Here is a 27,027-nt window from a genome sequence, read left to right on the forward strand (position 1 = left end):
CGTAGAAATTCTGGATAATGATTTATTGTCACAAACTGAACTGCAGAAGGGACCCTTAGCCTCCCCTATAGTGCTTAAAAAACCAACTCGAGTGCGCTGTCCATCACCGAATTTGCAAGGCGGGCTGGGCCTCTCCTTTTACAAGTAGTAAGAATCCTGCTGCTCGGCCTCAGAAAGATCCACCTTTCTCAGTCATCTTTGGATTCAAGGATTTGGGATTCACGTTTTCAGCTTCCTATCATTGGAGGTGGAGGGAGAGAGAAATAGGACCAATTCAACTACACTACAGACTTACAATAGGTTCTGTGCTGCTTTAACAGCCAAGTCTATCCCTCAAAGAATTGTGCGAACTGTGATTTGTCAGGGTGCTGCCAATGGCTGTATTACCTCCAGCATCAGAGGCAGTCTGCTGGGGAACGTGAGCGGATGGGTGATATTACGCACATGTCCTGCTTGTGGGCTTCCCAAAGGCATCTAGTTGGCCACTGTGCTGGACTAGAGAGGCCTTTGGTCTGATCCAGCATGGCTCTTATGTATTCTCCACTGCAGATCCCTAACACCCCTCATAGGAAAATTATGACGTAAGTAGGGAACAGGAGAAGCTGCCGTATGCTGAGTGGGGCCATTGGTCCATCTAGCTCAGTAGTGTCCACACTGATGGGCAGGGGCACTGCAGGGTTTTCAGACAGGGACCTTTTCCAGCCATACTCAGAACCTGGGACCATTTGCATGAAAACATGCTCTCCCACTGAGCTGCAGCCTCACCCTTGATCTTAGCAATGGCACCCGATTCATGCAAAAGTGGGCTACGATTTCTTTAGTGTTAGCCGATCAAGTGTGCCTGCAAGTCAGATCATAGTTTTGAAGAAAGAGGTGTACTTTGTTTTGAAATTATTCATAAGAAGAGCCATGCTGAGTCAGACCAAGGGTCCATCTAGTCCAGCACTCTGTTCACACAGTGGCCAACCAGCTGTTGACCAGGAACCCACAGGCAGGGCATGAGTGCAACAGCTCCCTCCCACCCATGTTCCCCAGCAACTGGTGTATATAGGCTCACTGCCTCTGGTACTGGAGGGAGCATATAACCATCAAGACTAGTAGGCATAGCTGGGGAATGCTGGGAGTTGTAGGATGTTTTCCTGTCTAAACCTGCATAGGATTGTACTCTAAACTATTAGGAAAGTTGGTAAGACCAGCCTTTCCTTTGGAAGGGTACTCAGGACGGAGTCAGGACACAATACAAATGGAATAAGCCAATTTAAATGGAACACGACCACCAGCACAAACAGCACAGCAGGATTACAGCCAGTGTTAAAAGCAAGCCTGAAGGCTAGGTACGTCAGGTTGCTTCCAGATAAGGCTTTTCACGTGCCATCGTCCTGCCTCATTCATGGAATTTTACCGGGGTGTGTGTGTGTGTGTCCCCTCCCGTGTTTTGCTGCTGCTCTTTCCTTCCTTCTTCTTACTGGGGAAAATCCGTTAAGAAGAGACAGAATAGCTGCACGATGCCTCCTGACTGGGAGCGTTAGGAGCCCCCCCGTCTGGAAGCACCCTTTGCTCCAACTTTATTTGCCTGCAGAGCAAATTAACTAGCTGAGATGCTGCTAGTTCTTTCTCCCCCAGTCTGTGTGTCTGAGGCGTAGAGAAGAGAGAATGTGGAGTTCTAGGTTCTTACCTCGTCAGAAAAATATTTCTCTATGAGGCCCAGCGCGGCTCGGTAGATCAAGTTGTTCTCGTGATTCTGTAGAGCTTCGATCTTCTCCAGGCCATCCAGCTCCTCTATCAGAAGGCACAGCTTTTCTGTCTCACCGAGCTCCTCAGCCGACTGGTATTGGGAGAGAACACAAGCAGCTGTTGGACTCCTATGATGCTTTTGCCTTTCCAGCAACAGTGAACTTACGGAATCCATTTTGTCCTTGGGCCATTCATTCATTTCCTGCAGAGGTGGTTCTCACAGAACCCATTCAGTAAAAAAAAAAAATTAAAAAAGTTGGCTACTCGGTTTAATTTGCTGGCTCAGTCCAAAGTGATGGAACCAACCTCTGGTACCCACATGCTGCGAAGAGGACAAAAATGGTGCATGGGAACTGGAGGTATTCAAGAGGATGCCTGCTTATTAGCCTGCCCAGTCACCAAGTTCATCGTATGAGGTGCTCCTGGTGGTTTTGCGTGGACCTGAGGTCCACTTAGGGCCCACTTGGGAGTGGAGTTTTTAGTGTACTGGCTCCCTCTCTGCGAAACTCCCAGTTGACCTCAGGCAAGCTCCAGCGTTGCTTTGGTTCTGGCAACTGCTAACAACATCTTTAGGGGCCGCGGTGGCTTAGTGGTTAAGACGCTGAACTGCAGACCGGAAGGTCGGCAGGACAGCAGTTCGAGACCCGAGTGCCGCGTGACGGAGTGAGTTCCCGTCTTCAGTCCCAGCTCCTGTCAACCCAGCAGTTCGAAAGCAAGAAATTGCAAGTAGATAAATAGGTGCCGCCTTGGCGGGAAAGGTGACAGCGCTCCGTGCACCTGGGTGTTCAGTCCTGCCGGCCACATGACCACGGAAGTGTCTTCGGACAGCTCTGGCTCTTCGGCTTAGAAACGGGGATGAGCACCACACCGCAGTCGGACATGACTGGTTGGGGACACCTTTACCTTTTTAACAACATCTTTATTTAAAGCAAGGCTTTCTTGCTTTAAACACCACGGGTTTGTTTGTATAACTTGATTTTCAAATATATTTGTTTATTTATTTATTTAATAAAATTTATTAATTGCCCATCTGGCTGGTCACCCAGCCACTCTGGGCAATGTACAATAATAGAAACCGTTTAAAACAATAAAATTCTATATTAGAAACATCGTATTTCTAAAAATACCCTAACCCACCCCAAACGCCTGCTTGAACAACCACGTTTTTAATGCGTGGCGGAAGCTCATTAAGGAGGGGGCATGGGGGAGTTCCCTAGGGAGGGAGTTCTGCAGAGTGGGGCCACCACAGAGAAGGCTCTCTCCCTCGTCCTCACCAGTCTAGCTGTCCTATAATCTTTTGTATTTTTATTTTTTCCCCTTTCCTTTACTGTTCACCGCTCGAGAATCTTTAGAAATAGAACAGTTTATACCCTTTGTAATTAAAATATATAGTGCTATAATGACCCCAGGCCTGTAACCAAGTCACCAGTAGTTTTAGAGGGGCCTAGACATCCATAATGCTCTTTGCTTTGGTTCATTATTAGTGCAATTCTCTTGCAAGGTGGGCCTTTTGGCTGGGAAGTTGAGTCAGAGGTTGATATTGCTGCCTCAGCACATTCCATGCTAACGAGCTCTGGTATCTTATCAGAGTCTTGGATGTGCCTAGGGACTGAAGCTCTGTTTGTCTTAAAGCTACAGGGGGCTGTGCTGGGAAAGTTCTGATTGTTTTCCTTCTGAACAAGCACTGTTAGTCTAGGCTGGGAAAGTTGCAGATGAATGCTAATTAACACTTGCTGCTGTCATGCTACCTCACTGCTGACATGTATGGTATAAAACCCATCTTACCCCATGGCTGTAGGTTCAGAGGAGCTGTCTGATCCAACCACTGGGTAAGCCAGTGTGCTGTAAGTACTCAATAAAGTCTCCTTGTAGGCAAACTGGATCTGGCTTATTATCTCAGCACCTCTAAATTCTGGAAGCCCGCTGCAGGGGCATACAAGTACCTGAAGGCAAGTCAGTGTGAATAACCAGGTCTGGTTCTCAGGGAAGCCTGAGCAGTATCAGGCTTACCCTTCCATAGCTCAGTGTGATAGAGCCCCTGCTTTGCACGCAGAAGGTCCCAGGTTCGATCCCCAGCATCTCCACGGAGGGCTAGGAAAGAATACCGTCAAACCACAGAGAGCCATTGCTGCCAGTCAGTGTCGACAACAGTGGGCCAGATGGCCCAATGATCTGACCCAGTCAAAGGCAGTTTCCTCTATTCCTATGTAACCCCGGAACTGTGCAGGGTGGAGAGGGGGAGCGCTCTCTCTCACTCTCCGCTTGCTACAGTCCTAACAGAAGAGTAGGAATGTGGGAGAAATTCATTCAGTTCATACTTTAATGTGAATGTCCCTAATGTTGCACTTTCAAACCATTCTGTGGACCAAAACACAGTTATTCTTCAAAATTCGTCCTTTTCTGATTTCGCAATGATGTTCTGCAATCGAACAATGCACACCGAATGTATGTACTCAAAGAAATAGTGTTCAAATATACACTGTGTGAGGCAAAGAGCTTGCAAAAAAATGTGTATCGGGCAAAAAGGTATATGAAATTGCCTGTATTAGGAGATACGTGCACAAATATGCATAAGAACTTCCAGGCAAAATCCAACATAAGTCTCAGTTTTCGGGACGAGCCAAATTTAAAATAGGAAAATGAGGAAGTGAGAGAAACCAAAACAGACGGATTCATCCATTCCTAGCACACACAGAGAGCAAGAGTGAGTTATGCTTCCCCTCTCTATCTGCCTGCCCCCCCCCCCCCGACCTGAGGCATCTCAGGCTTCTTCAGGCTGCCATTTACATAATTTAAAAAATGAACATTTAATTACAGTCACGCAATTATGTCTACTTCATTCCCGAACTGTAGCTCCAAAAACGTCATCTGCATAGCATGCTCTTAATGCTCTAACATCTAGGAGAGGGCCCTGCCCAGTCAGCTAGGGGAATTTGGCAGAGCAGCAGTAAAACGCACGCATGCACTCCCCTCCAGTGAGGGAAGGTTACAATAGCTGGGATTGTTTAGCTTGGAAAAAAAGCAAGTAAGGGGAGACATGATAGAGGGGTACACAATTACGCACAGCATAGAGAAAGTGGATGGGGAGACCTTTTTCTCCTCGTCCCATAATACTAGAACCCAATGGGGTCATCGCATGAAGCTGATGGGTGGGAGGTTCAGGACAAATCAAAGGAAGCACTTCTTCACATACTGCGTAGATAAACTATGGAAGTTGCTACCACAAGATGTAGTGATGGTCACCAACTTGGATGGCTTTAAAAGGGGATTGGACAAATTCCTGGGGGATAAGTCTATCAATGGCTACCAGTCCTAAAGGCTACATGCTACCTCCAGTATCAGAGACAGCATGCTTATGTATGCCAGTTGCTGGGGAACATGGGTGGGAGGGTGCTGTTGCACTCATGTCCTGCTTGTGGGTTTCTTATGGGCAGCTGGTTGGCCACTGTGTGAGAAGAATACTGGACTAGGTAGACCCTTGGTCTGATCCAGCAGGGCTCTTCTTATGTTTTTACACACCCACAAACACACAGCCTTACCATGAAGATACTGGAGATGCTATCCAAGATCACAAGAATGATTTTGCCATCTTTGATCGCCAGCAAGTTCAGCAGAGGCTTCAAGATTCCTGCCTGGACCAGTTCCACCACTTGCTCTACAGTGCCTCCAGTTGTGAAGTTGGCAACGGCCCAGATGGCCTCCTTTTGGGCCTTGAAGTCTCCCTGTAGAACGTGGCGAAGGACGAGCAAGTAACACAGCATCAGATGTGATATGCCACGAGAATGACTATACAATAGCACTCTGTAGCTATTGGCAGTAACTCCACAATCAAATCGAAATCCTGCACCAAGGCATAGAACCCCAGATTCTGCTGATAAGTTACACAAACATGCAAATACTGCGTATTCACAATAAGCATGAGTTAGTCCTGGTTCCAAAACTCATAAGCACGCATCATAAGCTATGGAGGGCACCATCCCTTCTGGCTCCTGAGATTCCACCATCCCTCTGGCTTCTGAGATTCCACCATCCCTCTGGCTTCTGAGATTCTAGCAGGCATTTGCTGCCAAGCACATCTTGGCAGCCAGAAGGACTAGAAACTTTTTTTTGTTTCAGTTGAGGGGAAAAAAAAAAAAATTCTCAGAGTGTATCCCTTTTCTGCATCACACAATCAGCAACAATCCCCAAGCCTGATCAACGACCAAAGAACTTATATTACAGGGCGCTGAATATAAAATGGGCTATAACCCTGGATGCTGCAAGATATTACCCTGTCCAGCAGTTCCACCAGGGGAGGCAGCAGCCCACAGGTGATGAGCTGCTGGATCTGATTACACGGCCCTGCCGCAACGTTGCTCAGAGCCCATGCTGCCTCCTTCTGCACGGTGGACTTGCGGTGACGCAGGAGCTGTGGCAGGACCAACAACACGCCAGCATCAATGGCCATCTGTGTTTGCTCATCCGTCCCAGTGACAATATTGCCCATAGCACGCAGAGCTGGAGTCTAAAATACAAACCAGGGGTGGGAGATAAAGTAAGCTTAGTGGTATTTTTAAATATACCTCTATATATTTTCAGCGCATATACATTAAATAAAAATAAAGGAATAAATAAGTGGGTAAAATCCAACGTAACTCCTACATAGAACAGACTCATTCAAATGAATGGGACTGAACTTAGCCATGGTTAACTTAAGTCCCATTCATTTCAATGGATCTACTCTACCTAGGACTTCTGTTGGATTTTACCCATTGTAACCCCCATCCTCCCCAGCCAGTGAGGCCATGTTGGCTGGGGATGGTGGAAGTTGTATCCAACACATCTGTTGGGTGTCATGTTGAGGAAGGCCAGTTTGGTCGTTAGAGTGTGGCGCTAGGATCATGGAGATTTGGGTTCAAGCCCCCACTCATCCATGAAGTTCACTGGGTGGCCTGTGGCCTTCAGCAACTGCTGCAACCAGCATCTCATCCTCACAAGGTTGTTGCAAGGATAAAGTGGGTGGGTGGGGGAACCATGAGATCAGGGTGGAATTCTTTTTAGGAAGGGTGGGATAAGAAAGGGAGAAAAGGTGGGAAGGGAGAATGGAACACGCTCAACTGTGCACCCAAGTCATCTTCATGTCAAAAAGAATGTTGACCTTTCCAACTCACGAAGTAGGCAAGTGTCTTTCAGGATCTGTTATATCTAATATATGCTTTAAGAAATATCAGCAACCTCTGAGAGATGATTTAAGAAATGTTAACAATAATTGAGAACATCTGAGGACCTGTAAGATCTGTTTGAGAGAAACATGTCTGTGCCGAGGAGAAGAAAGGAGCTGGCATCTACTCCCCCCGCATCCTCTGTGTCAAAAGTGTTGAAAACAAAAGGGATAGGGGAATTGTTTACGCTGATAAAGACTTTATCTTCGCAATTTACGGAACAAGTCAAAAAGTTAGATTTAATCCAAAATTCCATCACCGCCCCGTAAGGAGCTATAGATTTAATTAATGCGTCACGGCAAAAAATGGAGACAAAAATTAATGAGCTTGAAGACCGAGTGGCAGGAAATGAAATGACACACATTTGTTTTAAAAATATCTCTGATGGAATCTCTCAACTGGAGGCCTTCACGAAAAGATCCAATGTACGTATTATTGGGATTAAAAATCTGCCTAATGATGTAAAATTGCCTATTTTTGTGGATAAACTTTTGCATGAGATACTCCCTATTCCATCTGATTTACTTGATATTGAGCAGGCATTTCATGTGCCAAATGCTAAAGGGACTGATTACACGATCATAGCTCAATTTGCAAAAGTCTCCACAAAGAATTATATCCTGCATTTGGCAAGGGAGGCTGGAAGCCTTTCCTGGAAACAAGATAAAGTTATGTTATTTCCAGACTACAGAGGTGGCGAATAAAAGGCAATGTATCAAAGCAAAGAATATGGCAAAACAAATGAACTTACAATATTACTTAAAATATCCTGCTACACTTTGTATTGTGTCTGAAGGTCAGATGAAGAAGTTTCTAAATCATGAAATGGCAGAGGCATGGCTTAACGTAAAAATGCTTGAGAATTCTGTTACAACCCCATGAACTGGAATCTTTAAACAAGCTTTGTTAACTGTTTGTGTTTAGTCTACATGATCCAGGCTAATTCAGAAGATAAATGATTACATTTATATTGGTTTACTCTTTCATTTTTTTTTCTTGCTTTTCTTTATATTTTTTATTTTAAAATAGATAATATATCTAGAATAAAATATATTACTGATGGTTGAAGGTTTGTATTAAGTTTTATTATTATATAATACTATATATATATTTTATTATTATTATCATTAATATTACTACTAATAATTTAGGCTTTTGGGAATGAATTGTAGACCTGTTTCTTTGATATAAGATTGATGATATGATATAGAAATACAAGGTTGTTTATTAAACTGTAAGATTGTTAAGGTTATATAGTTTTTAAAATAGAATGGCATCGGAGGCTGGGGGGTGTTGGAGTTTAAACTCTTTAAGGGGGAGGGGGAGGGATTGGGGGAGGGAAGGGGAGGGAATTTTTATTTTTTCTTCATTTGCTTTCCTCTTCCCTTTTTTTCTCCCCCCCCCCCTCTTTTTTCTTCTCTCTTTGTTATTGTGGTATCCTCATCAGAATATTGTACTGTTGGGAAATTGAAGTATTGATTAGGTTGTTGGTAATTTTGGTATTGTTTATTTCATTTATAAAAATAAAATAAATAAAAATATATTCCCCCCCAAAAGGATCTGTTATATCCCATTTAAACCTACAAGAACAGCCGTGCTGGATCAGACCAAACACCCATTTAGTCCAGCGTCCTGTTTCACACCATGGCCAACCCAAAGCCTCCAAGACGCCCACAAGCACAGGACAACGGCAATTGTCCATCTCATGGTAAACAGAGAGCCAAATATTTGGAAGTTTCACCATAACATCACAATCTGATTTCATGATGGTTCACATTTTTGGCATGCGTGGGCATGTGGTCCCCCACCCCCCAAATCCATCCCTAGATGGCTTTTAGCTGCCTTCTTAGCTACCACCAGTAGCCCCCTTCCATAGATCTTGCCAGCCAAAGAAAAAAATCATCTCAGAGGTCCGGGATGCCTCTTGACACATTTCCCATGAGTGTAGAATGCCCAGGTACATTTGAAGGCTCCAGAACCTTCTGCGATCAGCACACCAAGCTCCTATCTGTATTTATTTGTTCTCCAGCTATGAATCCCTCCAATAGCCAGCTCAGATGGTGAGTGCCAACAAGACCGGCACCAAAAAATGGGGCCACTGAGACACAGTGCGGGAGTTCAACAGAAGCCTAAAAGCTCACAACCCCTGAAGGGGCACAAATACACATCAGACCAATGAGGACCAAGCATGTTCAGTAATCATCTTCAGTGGTGGCCAAGATAAATTCACGCAGCACTGCTTCTCCTAGAGACCTCTTTGCTTACCAGAATAGACAACATTGAACTGGCCATGAGCTTGACCAGCTGCGGCAGTACCCCTGTCTCAACCACAACTTGGATGCGGTCATTGGACCCATCTGTCAGGTAGGAGATGGCCCAGCAGGCATCTGAAAGGATGTCCTTGTCCTTGTGTTCCAGTAGCCAGGTTAGCGTGGGGAGCATCTGCCTCACAGCTCCCAGAGGAGGGTATGGGTTTTTGTTTCTGCAGAGGTTGGACAGCGTCCATGTGATGTTCCTCAGGAACCCAACCTGAAACCAGAATATACATTTGAGCAAAGCTTCTGATTGTGCCACAGATCCCTTGGGCCTCTCTTCGCTTAAGCACTCACACAAACACAGAATGAGAGGCTTCAGTCTCACACCTTTAATTCATTATTCACAGCTTCATTACAGATGCAAATCCTCGAAGACTCTCTGGCTGGAAAGGAATGCCTCCAGGGGATTCAAATGGGATCCCCGAAAGTTGCCTGCAGTTTGAAAGGGAGGCTATCTGGCTAGGCTAACTCAGGGAGGGAGGTCCCGCCCCTCGCATGCCGCTTCCCTGCGTAGCCTCTCATGCATCGCTAACCAGTTCGTCTGAGCTCCGCCCCTGAGGTTTCCTCTTAGCTCTGTGTCGCCGCCTCACGCCTCTTAGGTCACGGTCCTCAAGCCTCTCCTCCTCCTGCTCACTGCTTCTCACAGAGGGGGGCAAGGAGGAAGCTTCATGCCCAGCCATCTGGGAGCTGGTAACCCGAGAAACACGCCTACCTATATCTGAACTGGCTTGTGAAAATGCCTCCCCCAGTTCTGGCTGCTCCTCTTCTGAACCTGAGCTGCTAACCATCTCCCTGTGCTCAGAATCAATCCTGACAGACTGGCTGAAAAATGAAAGACTGGGCTTTCAAGAAATCAAGAAGAAGGTGTAACGGGGTACAGAACCTCATGCCAGGAGGCCAAATCCAGCCCCCACCCCCAGACAGCTACGTCCCCGTCCCCTCCCCCATCCACCAATCGTTTTGTGGCTTCCCGGCTTTTGCATGTTTTTCCCCCCATTCTAAAAAGTTGAAATGCCTCTCCAAAGACTTACTGGCAGTAAGTGCTTTAAGCTTAAAGATGCTGTTTGGGAGCCCAACAGGATCTGGAAAGCTACAGGTGTTCCCTCCAGTCCTAGATAATCCAATTGAAGATTTAAGTTCCGAGCGGATCCTCAAGTTGGTATCGTCACAGGCCGAAACCATAGAATCATAGAATCATAGAATAGTAGGGTTGGAAGGGGCCTACAAGGCCATCGAGTCCAACCCCCTGCTCAATGCAGGAATCCAAGTCAGAGCATCCCTGACAAATGGCTGTCCAGCCTCGTCTTAAAGGCCTCCAGTGTGGGAGAGCCCACCACCTCCCCAGGTAATTGGTTCCATTGCCGTATTGCTCTGACACTCAGGAAGTTTTTCCTGATGTTCAGCCGGAATCTGGCTTCCTGTAACTTGAGCCCATTATTCCGTGTCCTGCACTCTGGGATGATCAAGAAGAGATCCTGGCCTTCTTCTCTGTGACAACCTTTCAAGTACTTGAAGAGTGCTATCATATCTCCCCTCAGTCTTCTCTTCTCAAGGCTCAACATGCCCAGTTCTTTCAGTCTCTCTTCATAGGGCTTTGTTTCCAGTTCCCTGATCATCTTTGTTGCCCTCCTTTGAACCCTCTCCAGCTTGTCTGCATCCTTCTTAAAGTGTGGTGCCCAGAACTGGACACAGTACTCCAGATGAGGCCTAACCAGTGCTGAGTAGAGGGGAACTAGTACTTCCCGGGATTTGGAAGCGATGCTTCTATTAATGCAGCCCAAAATAGCATTTGCCTTTTTTGCAGCCACATCACATTGTTGGCTCATATTCAGCTTGTGATCGACGACAATTCCAAGATCCTTCTCGCTCGTAGTGTGGTTGAGCCACGTATCCCCCATCTTGTAACTGTGCATTTGGTTTCTTTTTCCTAGGTGCAGAACTTGGCATTTGTCCCTATTAAATGCCATTCTGTTGTTTTCTGCCCAGCACTCCAGTCTATCCAGATCACTTTGAATTTTGTTTCTGTCTTCCAAAGTATTAGCTATCCCGCCCAATTTTGTGTCATCTGCAAATTTGATCAGCATTCCCTGCACCTCCTCCTCCAAGTCATTAATAAAAATGTTGAAGAGCACTGGGCCCAGGACTGAGCCCTGCGGTACCCCACTTGTTACCTCTCCCCAGCTTGAGAAGGTCCCATTGATAAGCACTCTTTGAGTCCGATTCTGTAGCCAACTGTGGATCCACATGATCGTTGTTTCATCTAGCCCACTTCGAGCAAGTTTGCTCATCAGGATATCATGGGGCACTTTGTCGAAAGCTTTGCTGAAGTCGAGGTATATGATGTCTACAGCATTCCCACGGTCTACAAGGGAGGTGACTTGATCAAAAAATGAGATCAGATTTGTCTGGCAGGACTTGTTTTTGACAAATCCATGTTGGCTTCGAGTAATCACGGCATTGTTGTCAAGGTGCTTCCAGATGGATTGCTTTATGATCTGCTCCAGAATTTTCCCAGGGATTGATGTCTGTACAGACTGACTGGTCTGTAGTTCCCAGGTTCCTCCTTTTTACCCTTTTTGAAGATAGGGACAACGTTAGCCCTCCTCCAGTCATCTGGCACTTCCCTGGTCCTCCATGATTTCTCAAAGAGAATAGACAGCGGTTCTGAGAGTTCTTCTGCCAGTTCCTTTATTACTCTAGGATGCAGTTCATCTGGCCCTGGAGATTTGAACTCATTCAAAGTAATTAGGTGTTCCTTGACCATATGCCTGTCGATCTCAAGCTGCAATCCTGCCCCTTCAGCCTGTACTTCGCCTTTGCCAGGGGGGTCATAGACCCTCTTTTGGGAGAAGACTGAGCCAAAGGAGGAATTGAGCACCTCTGCCTTTTCTTTGTCATCTGTTATCATTTTGCCATCCTTATTTAATAGCTGAACAACCATTTCTTTCCTCTGTCTTTTACTATGCACGTAGCTGAAGAAAGCCTTTTTGTTGTTTTTAGCATCCCTCGCTAACCTCACCTCGTTCTCCGCTTTAGCCTTCCTGACGCCATCCCTGCAATTCTGTGCTACCTGCCTGTACTCTTCCTTTGTTACTTGGCCTTCTTTCCACTTCCTATATGTGTCCTTTTTTGTTTTCAGGTCATCCCTAAGCTTTTTGTGAAGCCACATTGGCTTCTTCTGTTGTCTTCCACCTTTTCTTCTTGTTGGAATTTGCTCTATGCTAATGCCAAGTTCACAGGATCAAGGTGTATCGTTTTCTTCCTTCCATTGGGTTAACAATGGATTTAGAGTCTAGGACAAGGCAAGTCAGAGGAGAACATGCCTTCCTCTCCTTTCCACCTTTGCTTTGCAATTCAAGTTCGTTCCCACTGCGTGTAATGAATTAGCATCTCCTACAGGCAAGGAAGCTTTCCAGAAGCTGGATCTTTTAGACCAGTGGGGCAGCATGGCAAAGAGTTGGATTTCCCATTGTTTTCCACAAATGTGCACATTCAGGACCTCTTTTAACAGTTACAAGATGATTAATCTGATAACTGACCCTCTCCCTCACAATCATTAGAGTTGTCCTGCTGGAATGGACCAAGGTCCACTTAGTCCTAGGGAGGTAGTGGGCTCTACCACATTGGAGGCAGTCAAGATGAGGCTGGACAGCCATCTGTCAGGGATGCTTTGACGTGGATACCTGCACTGAGCAGGGGGTTGGACCCGATGGTCTTGTAGGCCCCTTCCAACCCTATGATTCTAGTCCAGAACTCACTGCAACAATCTCAGCAAGAGCCAGGCCCTAGGTGGTCTACCAGAAGCAGGCCAGTGGTCCACTGATGGACTGTGGCATAACTTCTGCCTACCCCTTTAGACCACAGAACACCACAGATGCACACAAGTAGGCAGGCAGGCATACAAGAGTATGTATTTATGCAAGGCTGGCATAGAAGATACAGCTGCTATAGGCTGGTGACATACATTCCATTGCCATCATGGGTCCAGGTTTGAAAAGTAGAAGAGGACTGGGGCAGGTGGAAGCTGTAGCAAGACTTAACAGGAAAGACTTATGGTAGCTTCCTGCACCATCAGTAGACCCCCATATAATCCAGTGTATTTGCTCTGGGATACTCTATAGCCAGCACTGGCTAGGCCCAGCCAGTGTTAAAATTAGATGGGCGCCAGGCCTCCTTACCTTTATGACAGCTACCATTTTAAGAAGGCTACAAGAGCCACGATTGGGCAAGTCAAGGTTGAGCCTTGTGGTTCTATGATTTCATTAGCCACCCCTTACCCCCAAGCTAAAGCTGCAGGCCCATCCCCTCTATCAAGCAGTATAAAAGGTAAGCAGCTTCTAGGTCAGCCTTTCCCAACCTGGTGCCCCCCACATGCATTGGATGAGAACTTAGACTAAAAGTCTAAACACAGTAAATGTTTAAGGAATGCTATGTCCTGTTAAGCTATTAAGATATTTTACAATGCTCTGTTTAACCATAAGAAACTGTTTCTCTTCTTTTATGCAAGTTATATTTTGAAATAACGTTACACGTGTATTTCTAATAAAAATAAAAGCGAATCAAAAGATTTTTTCCTGACTAAATCTTGTTAGTACAAAAGTAAAATTGAATCCACCTAAAACAATTTTTGGTGTATGCTCTGTTTGAAGTGTATTGATCAGTTGTGGGTAGTTAACTGCTCCCTAAACACTGAAACGACAGCTTGAAAACACTTGGCAAAGGCCAAATCCATAACACATACAGGAGTAGTAGGTGCCACCAGACACAGAAGGGCAGGGATCACGCTGAAGTTGATCAAAGTGTCTCGGTACATGGGGCCGTCGCCTGCAGAAAATAAGCATTTTATTTATCTATTTGCACTTTTATATCACCCAATAGCTGAAGCTCTCCGGGCAGTTCACAACCATTAAAAACATAAAATACAAGACGAAATACAGTATAAAAGTTCAAAACTACAGTGTAAAATGTTTTGCATTGTAGTCTGAATCACCCTTTAGTTGTGTATGTATAATATAGGAGTGTATTTATTTGATTTGTACCCTACCTTTCCACCAAAAAAATGGCTCTTCAGGTGGTTTACAGGCATAATTAAAACAATGAAATATCATAAAAACGTAAAAATTACAGAATATAAAAACAGCATCCAACCCAACAGAAACACTTCCAGGCCAAAAGCTTTCTTGAATAAAATGGTCTTTGCCTGTTGGCGGGAGGACAGGAGACAGGGAGTGGGCCTAGCCTTCCTTAGGAGGGAGTTCCACAGCCTGGGAGCGGCCACTGAAAAGGCCCTCTCTCAGGTTGCCACCAAACAAGCCTCTGGAGGCGATGGTCGCAAACGAACAGCCTCTTTAGTTAGCTATCCTTGCACCTATAGACCAGCCTAGAGCAGCCATCCCCAACCTGATGCCCTGTAGCTGTGCAGAACTGTGATTCCCATCATTATCTAGGTCCATAGGGAGCTGCCCTATACCGAGTCAGACCATTGGCCCATCCAGCCCAGTATTGGCGATTCTGACTGGCAGCAGCTCTCCAGGATTTCAGGCAGAGTTCTTTCCCAGCCCTACCTGGAGAAGCCGGGGATCAAAGCTGGGACCTTCTGCACGCAAAGCAGGCGCTCTGTCACACTGAGCTACATCCCCTCACCCTCATTCCCATCCAGCACGGCCATTGGTGGTTTGGCGCTCCTGGGCCAAGGTCTAGCTTTCCGTCGACCCCCATTCTTGGACATCAGAGAGCACCGCCACTGCTTACCTGCAATGTTGCCCAACGCCCACACAGCCTGCTCACAGATGTGCAGATATGGAGAAGACAAGAGGACAACCAAGCCCTGGATGGCATTGGCCTCCACGACTGCTCTGGTTTGGCTGGTCGTCCCTGAAGCTATGTTGGTGAGGGCCCAGGCAACCTCAAACTGCAAGTTGGGGGCGTCATGATGATACAGAAAGTCCACCAGCGTAGGAATAATCCCACTTTCAATGACTTGATTTATAAGCGGGTTCTCCGGTTTGGACAGCAGTTTCCTGTTGGAGACACAGGGCTTCATCACACAGAGCTCTTATCCTGTGATTGAGATGGCCCCTTCACGGATGTTTGCAGGCTCTTCACGTGACGCCATGATCATCCAAGTCGTCTCCTGCACTGAATACCCTTTGTTCAGTTTTTAAATAGATTCCAGATAATGAGCTATCAAATTACCCCATGTTCCACTGGAGTTCCCTCCATGAAAAGAGGAAAAGCACCAAGAAGAGAGAGATTAATGAAAGTTAATGGAAGACTCAGATACGGGTGGAAAGGAAGTGGGTGAAAAAGGGAGTCGGTGGCGAACCTGCATTTAAAACAGAAGCAGAAAACCCTGTTTTAAATGCAGGATGTTAGGCTGGTGTAGAGATGCCCACAGATGGCTGCCTGGATGGCCCATCTCAGGGGTACTGAACCATTTTCAGCCTGGGGGCCAAATCCCATTTTAGAAAAGCTCTTATGGGGGGCCACATTCCAGTGGTGGGTGGAGCCAAAGGTGAAAAGGGTAGAGCCAAAATACAACAGATGCAAGCCTACTGAAGCTGAAAGCTCTTCCTGCCAGGAACTCAGCCTTAGCGGGGGGCCTTTCTGCCTTTCCGAACGGAGAAAAGAAGCTGTGCAAGAGCAGGAAAACCACCAAACAGGCAGGTGAAAGGGCATGGCCAACTGCAGAGCCCCAGAGGTCTGTAGTGGGGCCTCAAGTAGGATGGGTTTGGCCTGCAAGCCTGAGGTTCAGCACCCCTGTTTTACTAGCTAGGGTTTGTCATTTTTTATTTTACAGGGGGAGCGTATAAAAATGGCATTCCCCCTTCACCCGAAGCCTGAGGAGGAGCAGCGAGTGGGAACAGCGGAGTGACTGGCTTTTCTAAGGAGGTCTATTGAAGCTGATGGCACAGCGGCGCAGCTAGGCCATGTTGTGAACCGCCCAGAGAGCTTGGGCGATGGGGCGGCATAGAAATATAACAAATGAAATGAAGTGGTGACGGTTTTTCTGGAGACACTCAGCCACTGATTCGAACCATTCCCCACCCCTCTGCTTCTCTTCCCATGCCCAAGCAGCAATGGAGTTCAATAACCGACGTGAGTGCCTCCAGCGGGAACTGGAGCAGAGGCTATCATATGAAGCAGGTTTGGCTTCTAGCATACCTGACCGCCTGAGCTGCTTTCAGCTGAAGACGGGGCTCCTCCGATTTGATCACGTTGACTATTTCCTCCAGAGAGAGCTGGGCAGCCTGTCAGGGGGAGAGAGGGGATTACGAGTCTGCCATGACTGCGCATGCTGCAGCCTGTGCAGGTGTTTGCGGCCAAGCCAGAAGCCCCACCACCCATGTATTGGCCACAGCCACTCTGCTGAATTACTCCAGGAGTAGATTTTACACACCCAGGAAAAATCTGATCTATCCCCAGCAAGGGGCAGAGAGAATTCCACTCCATCTCCCTGCTATTGCACCTGTTCCAATACTTGCCAACTCAAGGAGTCAAGCACGCAGCTTTATGAGGCTACAGGCAAATTCATGCATGAGTTGCATACTTTGGTGGCCACCGTGATCTGGACACCACTGCTGTAAATCACTGGACTTCAACAAACGGGTTGGGACCCCAAACTGGGTTGCGGCCTCACGTGGGATGGATTACACCAGCAGAACCGCTACCGTGCAAATATATGGTAGAGCAGGGATAGGTAACCTCTTGGGGCCGTGGGCCCATGTGGCCATTTGACAAACTGTCCTGGGCACCACCACAAAAACGGCTGCCATGGGAGGCATGGCAAAGGACAAGTAACCTGCCCAAAAGGTGGAGTTGAAGGCAGAGGAGGGTGCCGAGCCCCAACACGCTAAACGACCAGTTTGAACCCACCGTCTTCGGCATCAGCAGAAACCTATTTCACAGCAATCCCAGCTGCTAGTAAGAAAACATGTTAAAAGTAGTGGGAAGGTTAGTACATTTCGTGGGCACCCAGAAAGGTGTTTGAGGGTGCACTGGTGCCCAGGGGCATCATGCTGCCTATCCCCGTTGTACAGAATTCAGACTGCATCCCCTAATACTCTTTCGGGCTACAGGTCAGTGATCTGAAGAGCGTGAACACTACTGCTGTGGAGTCCCACCTTCCCCAACCTGTTGCCCTCCAGATGTTTTGGCCTACAACTCCCATCAGCATGGCCAATGGCCAAGAATGGCGGTAGTTGTAGCCTAAAACACCTGCAGAGCACCAGATTGCAGAAGGCTGCTACAGAATGTACTTCTTGCTCCATTGGGCATCGACCACCATGTCCATACCCTGTTGTTCTGTTCTTTCTCTGGAGACAGGTTGTCTTCCGGGGTGAAACAGATATTCCTTCGCTTCAAGATCTGTTCATCTTTCCTAGCCTTGCGAAGTTCGACTCCAGCTTCTATTCTTTGCCTCCTCATTTCCTGCCAAGGGGAGACAGAAAAGCACTGTGGTGTTTTTGACAGCAGAACTTGGAGTAATACAATGAGGGGTCGCAAGAAAGACCCCACTATCTGAGAAATCAAGAAGACATTCTGCAACCTAGAAAACACAGGACCCAACATCTCCAGGAGTGCAGGATATTGTTTTCAGGGTTTTTTTGAAAATCAGAAATTATAATGGGCCTGCCACACCGCAGAAGGCATCATAGGTTTTGGGTGAATTTGTCTGCATCACATCCCACAATCTACCAGCCTCACACGCGGGTGGAGCAAGGCAAGATTCCACAATACCTTCATTTATTTATTTCTGTACCGCCCAATAGCTGAAGCTTTTGTCCCTCCCCTCCTCCAGCAATTTCCTTTCTTAGTATCAGGGTTGGATTGGAGCCCACAGAGCCCCAAAGCAGTTTTGATTCTGAGGAAGAGATAGAAACCGTGGGAGAGAAACCCGCGCGCTGTTCAGAGGCGCCGCTGGAGGGAGAGTCCCTCCCTGCTCACGTTCATGGGAGTGGTAGCGACCCTGGCAGGCAGGGGGAGGGACAACTGGAGCTTCGGGACGCTGGGCGCCGGTGAAGGGACAAGCGGGAGAAGGAGGGTACCGAGAGGAGGCGCTCAGCCCGCTTGGCGCGACATCAACAGCTGCGCCCCGATGCCCCACGGGAAAGGGGTGGACTGTCGCCTCCTAGCCCTTAAGTTCTGAGGCTTCCCGCCTTTTCCCTCGAAACGGAGACCAACTGATTCACTAAGACTAGAAACCCAGGGTAGGCAGCTCTCTTAAGTTTCCCTCATTAGGCTCAGGCAATTAGCATCTGTAAGCATCATTAGGTAGAATGGCAATAAAGCCTTGGAAAAGAGCCCTATCGTCTGCGTGTTGATTCTGGCTACTTGAGGATTTCAGAAGGCAGCAAGGGCGCTCCTGACACTTAGTGGGGATGTGCATAGGAGAGTCTATTCACCTTCTTGCACCTTTTTGGGGGGGCTAGATTATACTGGAAGCACGTAGGTACAATAGCTCTTTAGCTCTTTTACTGAGGGCACTGGTTTTATTATGCAGGGATGCCTTAAACCACACAAATATAACAGAACATCCACCCACAAAGACTTTCCTTCATGTCGCATTGTCCCCAAGGGGAAAGCGAAAGCATTTCATTTGCAATGTCTCGAAGTTTGAAACCATGAAATGCTTTTCGTTCACCACACAGGTAACAACAGTGCTGCGCAAATATGCCTTTTAACAAAATAAGATTAGAAAAGGCATTCCTACGTGAAATAGTTCTAGATATGGCCAACGCAGGAGATATCCAAGTTTTTGTCCTCCATTCTGCATGCCCTAATCCTCAGTTCTTACGGCATGGATACCAGAATCAAAGATGGCACAGCTGCAGAAAAACACTTCCATGACGTGTTCTTGGAACATGTCCCTCAGTGAAACAGTACATGCCACCCCAGTAAAATATCAGGAAGTTATGACATTCACACCTGCTGATGCTTGCGCTATTCTTGCGCACCTTAAAAGATTAGCAGATTTCCCCAGTAATGAGAAGAGACAGGAAAAGCAGGAGGAAGGCGCAGGAGGAATACAGGATGATGAGGATGTGAGGAGCCCTCGTAAAATCCCATGAACAAGGCAAGCCAGTTGCACTTTAAGGGAGCAATCCTACCTAGATAGACAGCCACCTCTGAACTCAGAGGCAACTGCCTATCCAAAGCAGGGCAGAGGAAGGGCAGAGGAAGCACAGAGGGGATCATTCCCTCTGTGCTTCTCCTGCCCTGTTTTTTCGGCTAGACAGCTGATTGCAGGAGGATGGAGTAGGGAAGGAGGCTGCTGTAAAACACACAGAATGTGTCATACAGGCAGTTATGCTCACCCCTTTCCAGCCACACCCCTTTCCAGCCACACACCACTCCTCTTGCAAGCGAGGAGGCCGGGGCTGTTCCACGCTGCCTCGGAGGCAGCACCAAAGAGGGGGGAGGCTGGTTCCCAGAAAACAACATATCCTATGGCCATCTAGCCGCTGTCTAGCGGCCATAGGATTGCTCCCTAAAAGTCTCATCTGGAAGCGCCACAGGAGTAGAACCAGTAGATTTTGTCCATTAGGATCCAGTTTCATGCACACCTGCAGCCTAGCAACATCAGGGAAAGCTCCAACTCAAAATGGTACATTTATTTAGAAACAACCCAGCTTCTATCAGCAGAAAACCAGATCGCACTGTGGCTTGCTGGAGCCTGCAGCAAAAAGAGAAGAAGTTTAAGCCACAGCAGAACCAGTCATTGCAGTACACAGGTGTAGAATTTGCTGCTGAGCACCAAATGCATCTGTTTGATGCATTTAAATAAAGCAAGATTCTAGCCGTCACGGCTGTGAAACAGTGATGTGGGTTTTCAGAATTGAATTGGAAATTTTTCTGAGTTGTTAAAGGTAGAGTTTAGCATGCTTATTGGACATACATTTAATAAGCCTAAAATATTAGTAACTTAACATAGTGCATAATTAGCCAATTCTCTCCCCACCTCCCATCCAAAGGTAGTTTAATTGGAATATTTGATGGGGGGCAGCAATAGAGTGCGCAGTGTGGTTAAAGTGTGATGCCGAAAAAATTTGAAGCTTTTCCTGGAAATATTAATTGGAACACTTGTCATGCCTTAAAATATTTACAACTCAGCATCTCACACTTCCCTTATGTTTAGATGAAATATTTCAGAAGGAGGCACTGAAAACTGTCAACATACTCATTTTTCACTCTTCAAGCATGCTACACACATAAATCAATCTCCCTCCCTCTCCCTCCCTCCCCACCCCACCCCACCCCGCCGATAAAAATGTGACTTAAAGTGTTGCTTTTAGGTTTGACAAGCCCTGTATTCATTTGTGTCAACCAATTTGCCTAGCATCACGTCAATTCCATGAAACAAAACATTCCTAAAAGTGTAAATGATTTTTGATCTCTGTATATTGTATTTTTAATGTTTTTGACCTTTGTAAACTGCCCAGAGAGCTTTGGCTATTGGGCGGTATAGAAATGTTAGTAATAATAATAGTAATAATAATAGTATTAATATTAATAAAAAGTAGGAAAATAGAGCAATGGAGAATTCCCACATTACTGTGGTAGAGACAGACAATCCCCTACACTTTAAAGTCGAAGATAGCCTTCCACCACCTCAGTACCCTCCATTGGCCATCCTGGCTGGGGATGATGAGTGTCGCAGTCCAATACATCTAGAGGTCACCAGGTTGGGAAAAGCCTGCCCCAACTGATTGCAAGTTAACATTTTCAAGCTTCAGAAATGAACGGATCAGAGTTGCGCAAACAGAACTTTCTCACACCAGGCCAGTGCATTCTCTACAGTAGAACTCATCGATGCCCAGCTATAGAAATGTTACAGACCAGTTACTTTAAAAAAGGAAACCACACCAGCTCCACAGCCAGCGGTCCTACAGCTGGATCACGCTCAGCATTAGGTTGAAATAAAGGCAATCCAAAAGCATGTCAATAGACAGGCAATGGTAAAAGGTAGTTTTACCAGGCAAGTGTTCCAAGAGAAGTCAGAGGAGCAGCAAGGGTCCCTATACAGATAAGCAGTCAGATACAAGAAGCAGAGTCAAGCAGGAGTCGAAACTCAGTAGCACAACGGCTCAGTCACGGAGCAAGGTCGGGGGTACAAGGCACCGGAGCTGGCAGAAGACGTTGTTTCCAGCAATGCCTAGGCTGATACTGAAAGCAAATATTGCCAGAACTTCCTGAGCTCCAACTGGGGTCAGCCGCAGTTTGCTTCAGGCCCTCTAGCAAAAGTCCAAAGGAGGCCTTTTCTGCAAGCGGGCACCCCTTCGCCGGGCCATGGTCTGAGCCTGTACCTTCAGGTCGTTGTTTCAGGCCCTCTAGCAAAAGTCCAAAGGAGGCCTTTTCTGCAAGCGGGCACCCCTTCGCCGGGCCATGGTCTGAGCCTGTACCTTCAGGTACCTTCAGGAAGCCTGTACCTTCGCCGGGCCATGGTCTGAGCCTGTACCTTCAGGTCGTTGTTTCAGGCCCTCTAGCAAAAGTCCAAAGGAGGCCTTTTCTGCAAGCGGGCACCCCTTCGCCGGGCCATGGTCTGAGCCTGTACCTTCAGGTACCTTCAGGAAGCCTGTACCTTCGCCGGGCCATGGTCTGAGCCTGTACCTTCAGGTCGTTGTTTCAGGCCCTCTAGCAAAAGTCCAAAGGAGGCCTTTTCTGCAAGCGGGCACCCCTTCGCCGGGCCATGGTCTGAGCCTGTACCTTCAGGTCGTTGTTTCAGGCCCTCTAGCAAAAGTCCAAAGGAGGCCTTTTCTGCAAGCGGGCACCCCTTCGCCGGGCCATGGTCTGAGCCTGTACCTTCAGGTACCTTCAGGAAGCCTGTACCTTCGCCGGGCCATGGTCTGAGCCTGTACCTTCAGGCCTGTACCTTCAGGTCTGAGCCTGTACCTTCATGGTCTGAGCCTGTACCTTCATGGTCTGAGCCTGTACCTTCAGGTACCTTCAGGAAGCCTGTACCTTCGCCGGGCCATGGTCTGAGCCTGTACCTTCAGGTCGTTGTTTCAGGCCCTCTAGCAAAAGTCCAAAGGAGGCCTTTTCTGCAAGCGGGCACCCCTTCGCCGGGCCATGGTCTGAGCCTGTACCTTCAGGTACCTTCAGGAAGCCTGTACCTTCGCCGGGCCATGGTCTGAGCCTGTACCTTCAGGCCTGTACCTTCAGGTCTGAGCCTGTACCTTCATGGTCTGAGCCTGTACCTTCATGGTCTGAGCCTGTACCTTCAGGTACCTTCAGGAAGCCTGTACCTTCGCCGGGCCATGGTCTGAGCCTGTACCTTCAGGCCTGTACCTTCAGGTCTGAGCCTGTACCTTCATGGTCTGAGCCTGTACCTTCAGGCACTGGCATTCTCAGGGGCTGGGTGGTGGTTCAGCTTCCGTCTCTGACTTGGAAGCAGAGCACTCCACCTTTCGACTGAGAAGATATGACATCCTCTCTCCTGAGGGCCCAGGAACTTCTCAGTCAGCCCCCCAATCTCCTGAAGCATTTTGTTCCCCAGGGACGTCAGGAAGCTCCTGATAATGGTCTGAAGAAGATTCTTCCCGATGCCGGGTGGTGGGAACAGGAGGGTTTTTGAACCTGCAGATCCACAGCCTCTCCTAGCATTCCCCTGGGACGTCGGACCTCTGATGGAGGTGGCACACAAGTGGCAGACCTTCTGGCAGGCTTCCGGAGGAGGTTTATGAGGTCAGATCTCCCTCTTTGAGGATTGACCTCTCTCCCCACTGCCCCATTGGAGGGGAGATCTGAAAAAATCCTATGACCCTCCGAGGGACCATAGGATTGCTGCCTTCCTTGATTAACTGTGCTAGTGTTAATCGATGGAAGTCTGCAGACCAGAAGAGGGTCATTCTTGAACAGGCAGGTTCTCCTTTCTCATAAGTGCATATTGGCCCAATTGAACAGAGTCATCTTCTTAGTTGAGCAGAACATTTTTAATCAATGCATCCCCAAACAGTTCAGGGTGCAATTCTCGGACTTTTTCTCTGACTAAACATACAACTCCCAGTATTCCCCAGCCAGCTAGCATTTGCCATGCTGGCTGGGGAATGCTGGGAGTTGCAAGACTTATTTCTGTCTAAATTTGCATATGATTGCACCCTAATAGACTGAACTCTCCAGTCCTCATCACAAGTCCAACCCTTTCCAGTTATTCCTCTTCCGTCATTCATCCACAGCATCTGGCCTTTTTTTCGGGGGGGGGGGGTATCATTTCCTCTATCTCCAATGTTCAGGCTGCAAGTGCTGTTCTTTATGTAGCTACAAGAGGATTACCCATGCAACAGAAGGCAGTATCAGCAGTTTTGGGGGAACCCTAAGGTTTGCAGTAGTTGCAGGATGGAGTGCCCTGAGCAGGACCACATTACGGTTATGATTACTACTACTACATCACAGTACAATGAGAGCCAGTGTGGTGTAGTGGTGAGAGTGTCAGACTGGGAGCTGGGAGATCTGGGTTCTAGTCCCCACCCAGCCATGGAAGCTCACTGGGTGACTTTGGGCCAGTCACAAACTCTCAGCTCAACCTACCTCACAGGGTTGTTGTTGTTGTGAGGATAAAATGGAGAGGAGGAGGGTAATGTAAGCTTGGGTTCCTTGCAAGAGGAAAAAGGCAGGATAGAAATGAAATAAATAAATACAACATTTGGTTGCAGGCCCTGCCTTTATACATGGGAGTTCCAGATGGTGAATTCCTTCTCCGGTAGCAGGTTTGCTCCTGTGCTACCTTGGCTGCCTGCATTCTGTAAGTTTCATACCCATCAAGCAGCCATCCAAGACTAGTATCTACATGCTTACCGTAAGGTCTTTGCCTTTGTTTTTGAATTTCCTCACCCGTTCCTCTTGCTGGTTTGAGGTAGGCATCTTCTTCATAGCAGACAACAGGCAAGTTTGCTGGCAGGCTGCGGCCCCCTCACACCTAAGGAATCAGAAACACATTTCGCACCAGTTTGGCTTTCAGCCAGTTACCTAATCTAGCTGCAGAGTTCAATTTCTACCCTTCCAATCCCGCTGTCCTATTTCCCCACCTTAAATAGAGGCAATTTTGCCAGAAGTAAATACCTTCCTGTGGAGGGGTGCCCTGTTAGCTTTGCAGAAGTACAACAAATATAATGGGGCATCCCTCCAAAGGAAACAGCTCAATAAAGATTGAGCATGCTCAGTGTCCACAGAATACCAAGGGTCTACCGGTGGGAAGGGGAATGGAATAGAGTGTCTTGTGGGTGGGCATAGCTGGCTAACTGAAACTCTGGAGCATATGGTAACATCTTGTTGCAGTCCCACTGTGGCGTCTACTATTTTTTAGTTGTTAATATTATTTATATCCCACCCTTTTCCCAATACTAGGACTCAAGGCGGCTTTACAACATTAAAAACTTTTATAGTTAAAACATATAAATAGAACTCTACAAAAGCTAAAAACATAATTAAATCAATAATATTAAAATTGTATAAAAAAATCAAAATTTTAAAAGACAACAATATAAACAATAGCATCAATCCATCATATTCTCCCAGGTCCAGACTATCTATCCCCAAAAGCCTGCCAGAACAAAAGGGTTTTTGTCTGCCTGCGCCCTCCCTGGGAAGGGAGTTCCAGAGCCTTGGGGCAGCCACTGAGAAGGCCCTCTCCCGCATTCCCACCAGGTTTAATTCTTTACATTTTTATATCACTCAATAGCTAAAGCTTATTGGGCAGTTCACAACTGTTAAAACTATAAAATGCAACATAAGATACAACATAAAAGTTTAGAACTACAGTTTAAAACAAAAATAAAAACCAAAGTAAACCTAGCAGCAATGCAAAGATTTAAAATACAGCAAGGGCACAATCCTATGCGAGTTTAGACAGGAAAAAGGTCCTACAACTCCCAGCATTCCTGAGCCAGCCATGCTGGCCAGGGAATACTGGGAGTTGTAGAACTTTGTGTGTTTAAACATGTATAGGATTGCACCTTAACAGATTTAAAACAAACTGAAGGAGTGCTACAAAGCTGTAGGCCTCCCCTTCCTCTCCTTTCAAAGAAATGAATCAAGACTTACAGAGCATAAAGAAACTGAGGACTACAACAAAGCTTTTTTAAAAAAATCCAGAAACATCTACAATTCTTGACAATACATTGGCTATTTTAATTGAAAGCTGCCAGTGTGTGTGTGTGTGTGAGTGTGTTGTTGTTGCTAAACGAGAGAGTACATTATGGATTACAGGAAAGGCTTTCCCAAGCCTGCAGTTTTAAACTTAATACCTCTCTAGTCTTAGAAAGGTTTAGAACAGTGCTTGAAGTAGGAGAAACAGATATTAAAGAGGAGTAAGCAGGGTGGAGTTTGTTTCAAGCTGAATCAAACTTCGTATTTATATTACATTTATAGTGAACATTTATATCCCACTTTTCCAGCTCACAAGGTGCTCTCAAAAGCAGTTTACAAACACTAAAACCATAATCAGCAGTAATTTAAAACAGACAGCAAGCTGATAAACAACTCAAAGGAAGTCAAAACCCAGTTATAAGAAATGAGATTTTAAACATATGTTTTAGGTCCACCTGGAGTGATACAGGATAGTATGGTTCCAACTTTAAGGACTAGTTCAGAAGCAGAGGCTGCAATCCTACACTCAGCTTCTTGGGAGCATACCCCATTGAACTCAGTGGGACTTGCTTCTGAGTTGAAAAAGAGAACAGTAGGGTTGGAAGGGACCTACCAGTCCATTTCCTTCCTTATCCACCAGGGCGAAGGCATAAATAGCATCCCTACCCATTTAGTTATTTGTCAATTATATTTTTTTATCCACCCAATAGACAACCTTCTCCAGGCAGTTAAAACACTGAAATGCCATGCCAACCGGTACAAATATAAAATGCAACACAAATATTTAAAAGATAAAATGCACGACAAAACAACAAACAGCACAGGAATAGAGAAAACACTACTCAGGTCATGGAGCATAGTAACTAAAGCAAAACAAATTATCCTGGCACTTGAGGCAGAACCTTCCAAAAACATTCTTTCCCCATCCCTGACAACAAAAGGACAAACACCAAAAAAAAACCTCACCCGCCCCCAAACCCCACAACCCACTATTAACAAACTAAATAACTAACAACTTCCTGCCCTTTTAATACCTAAAATCTGCTGCTTGCGCTAAACTAAAGTTAGGGGACCTGCAAAGCACAAGAGCGTTCTGAGACCCTCATCTGCGCCCTACTCACTGCCTTCATCAACAACCTGCTCTCTACCTCCTTTCTCGGTGTGACGCTTAAATCTCCCGGGTCAATCGCCAATCGCTTTTCCTCGCGCCCCCATTGGCTCATCTTCAGGGCAGCTCCGCTCCTTTCAGGACTCCAACGTTCGCTTCACCTCGGGAGCTGCCGGGGGAGAACACGCTTTGCGGCAACGGGTTGCGCTCGTTGCGGCGGGCTCCGCACGTGGGAATAGGCAATCGTCAACACGCGTGATGCAAAGGGGTCAAATCACGCAAGAAGAGAAGAGCGCCGGCAGTAGCAGAGTCACTTACTGGGCTGGAAGGGGCAGGGCGGGTATGCTACTTCATTTCTCTGGGATGGGTTATTCGGAGCGATCCTAAGTTTATTCAGAAGCAAACCCCGTTGAGTTGAATGGGATCCACCCCCACAGTAAGTGTGCGTAGGATTATAGCATGATCCTTTCTGTGTTTATTCGGAAGTTAAGCCATAATCCTATACACACTTTCCTGGGAGGAAATCCAATTGAATCATAGAATAGTAGGGTTGGAAGGGGCCTACAAGACCATCTAGTCCACCCCC

General features: G+C 46.8%; 1 protein-coding gene across 3 annotated transcripts; it reads right to left on the reverse strand.

The window, feature by feature from the left end:
- Positions 1-26,730, reverse strand: KPNA7 (karyopherin subunit alpha 7). 3 transcript variants are annotated; one of them, XM_084818321.1, is made up of 11 exons: positions 26,482-26,730; positions 24,044-24,164; positions 17,546-17,680; positions 16,415-16,500; positions 15,002-15,270; positions 13,992-14,074; positions 9,201-9,464; positions 6,005-6,238; positions 5,274-5,456; positions 1,676-1,825; positions 1-235 (listed from the first exon to the last, which is right to left on the reverse strand). In XM_084818321.1, exons 2-11 carry the CDS (start codon positions 24,116-24,118, stop codon positions 170-172), a joined length of 1,545 nt encoding a protein of 514 aa, XP_084674447.1. In that variant the 5' UTR covers positions 24,119-24,164; positions 26,482-26,730; the 3' UTR covers positions 1-169. The 3 variants fall into 3 exon arrangements, with proteins under 3 accessions (XP_084674447.1, XP_084674445.1, XP_084674446.1); XM_084818319.1 differs by having other exon boundaries at positions 26,455-26,496; XM_084818320.1 differs by lacking the exon at positions 26,482-26,730 and adding an exon at positions 26,368-26,479.
- Between the last annotated feature and the right edge of the window lie 297 nt (positions 26,731-27,027).

Source organism: Heloderma suspectum, chromosome 12 (genome assembly GCF_057233095.1).
Source record: "Heloderma suspectum isolate Gila_16-S chromosome 12, 16-S_ref, whole genome shotgun sequence".
NCBI lineage: Eukaryota > Metazoa > Chordata > Lepidosauria > Squamata > Helodermatidae > Heloderma > Heloderma suspectum.

Coding starts and splice junctions, on each gene's coding strand:
- KPNA7 (XM_084818321.1), bottom strand. CDS start 24,118: ATGAAGAAGATGCCTACCTCAAACCAGCAAGAGGAACGGGTGAGGAAA. Junction 16,501..17,545: donor AGAAAGAACAGAACAACAGG/GTATGGACATGG, acceptor TCCCCCTGACAG/GCTGCCCAGCTCTCTCTGGA. Junction 9,465..13,991: donor TGGTGGCACCTACTACTCCT/GTATGTGTTATG, acceptor TTCTGGTTTCAG/GTTGGGTTCCTGAGGAACAT.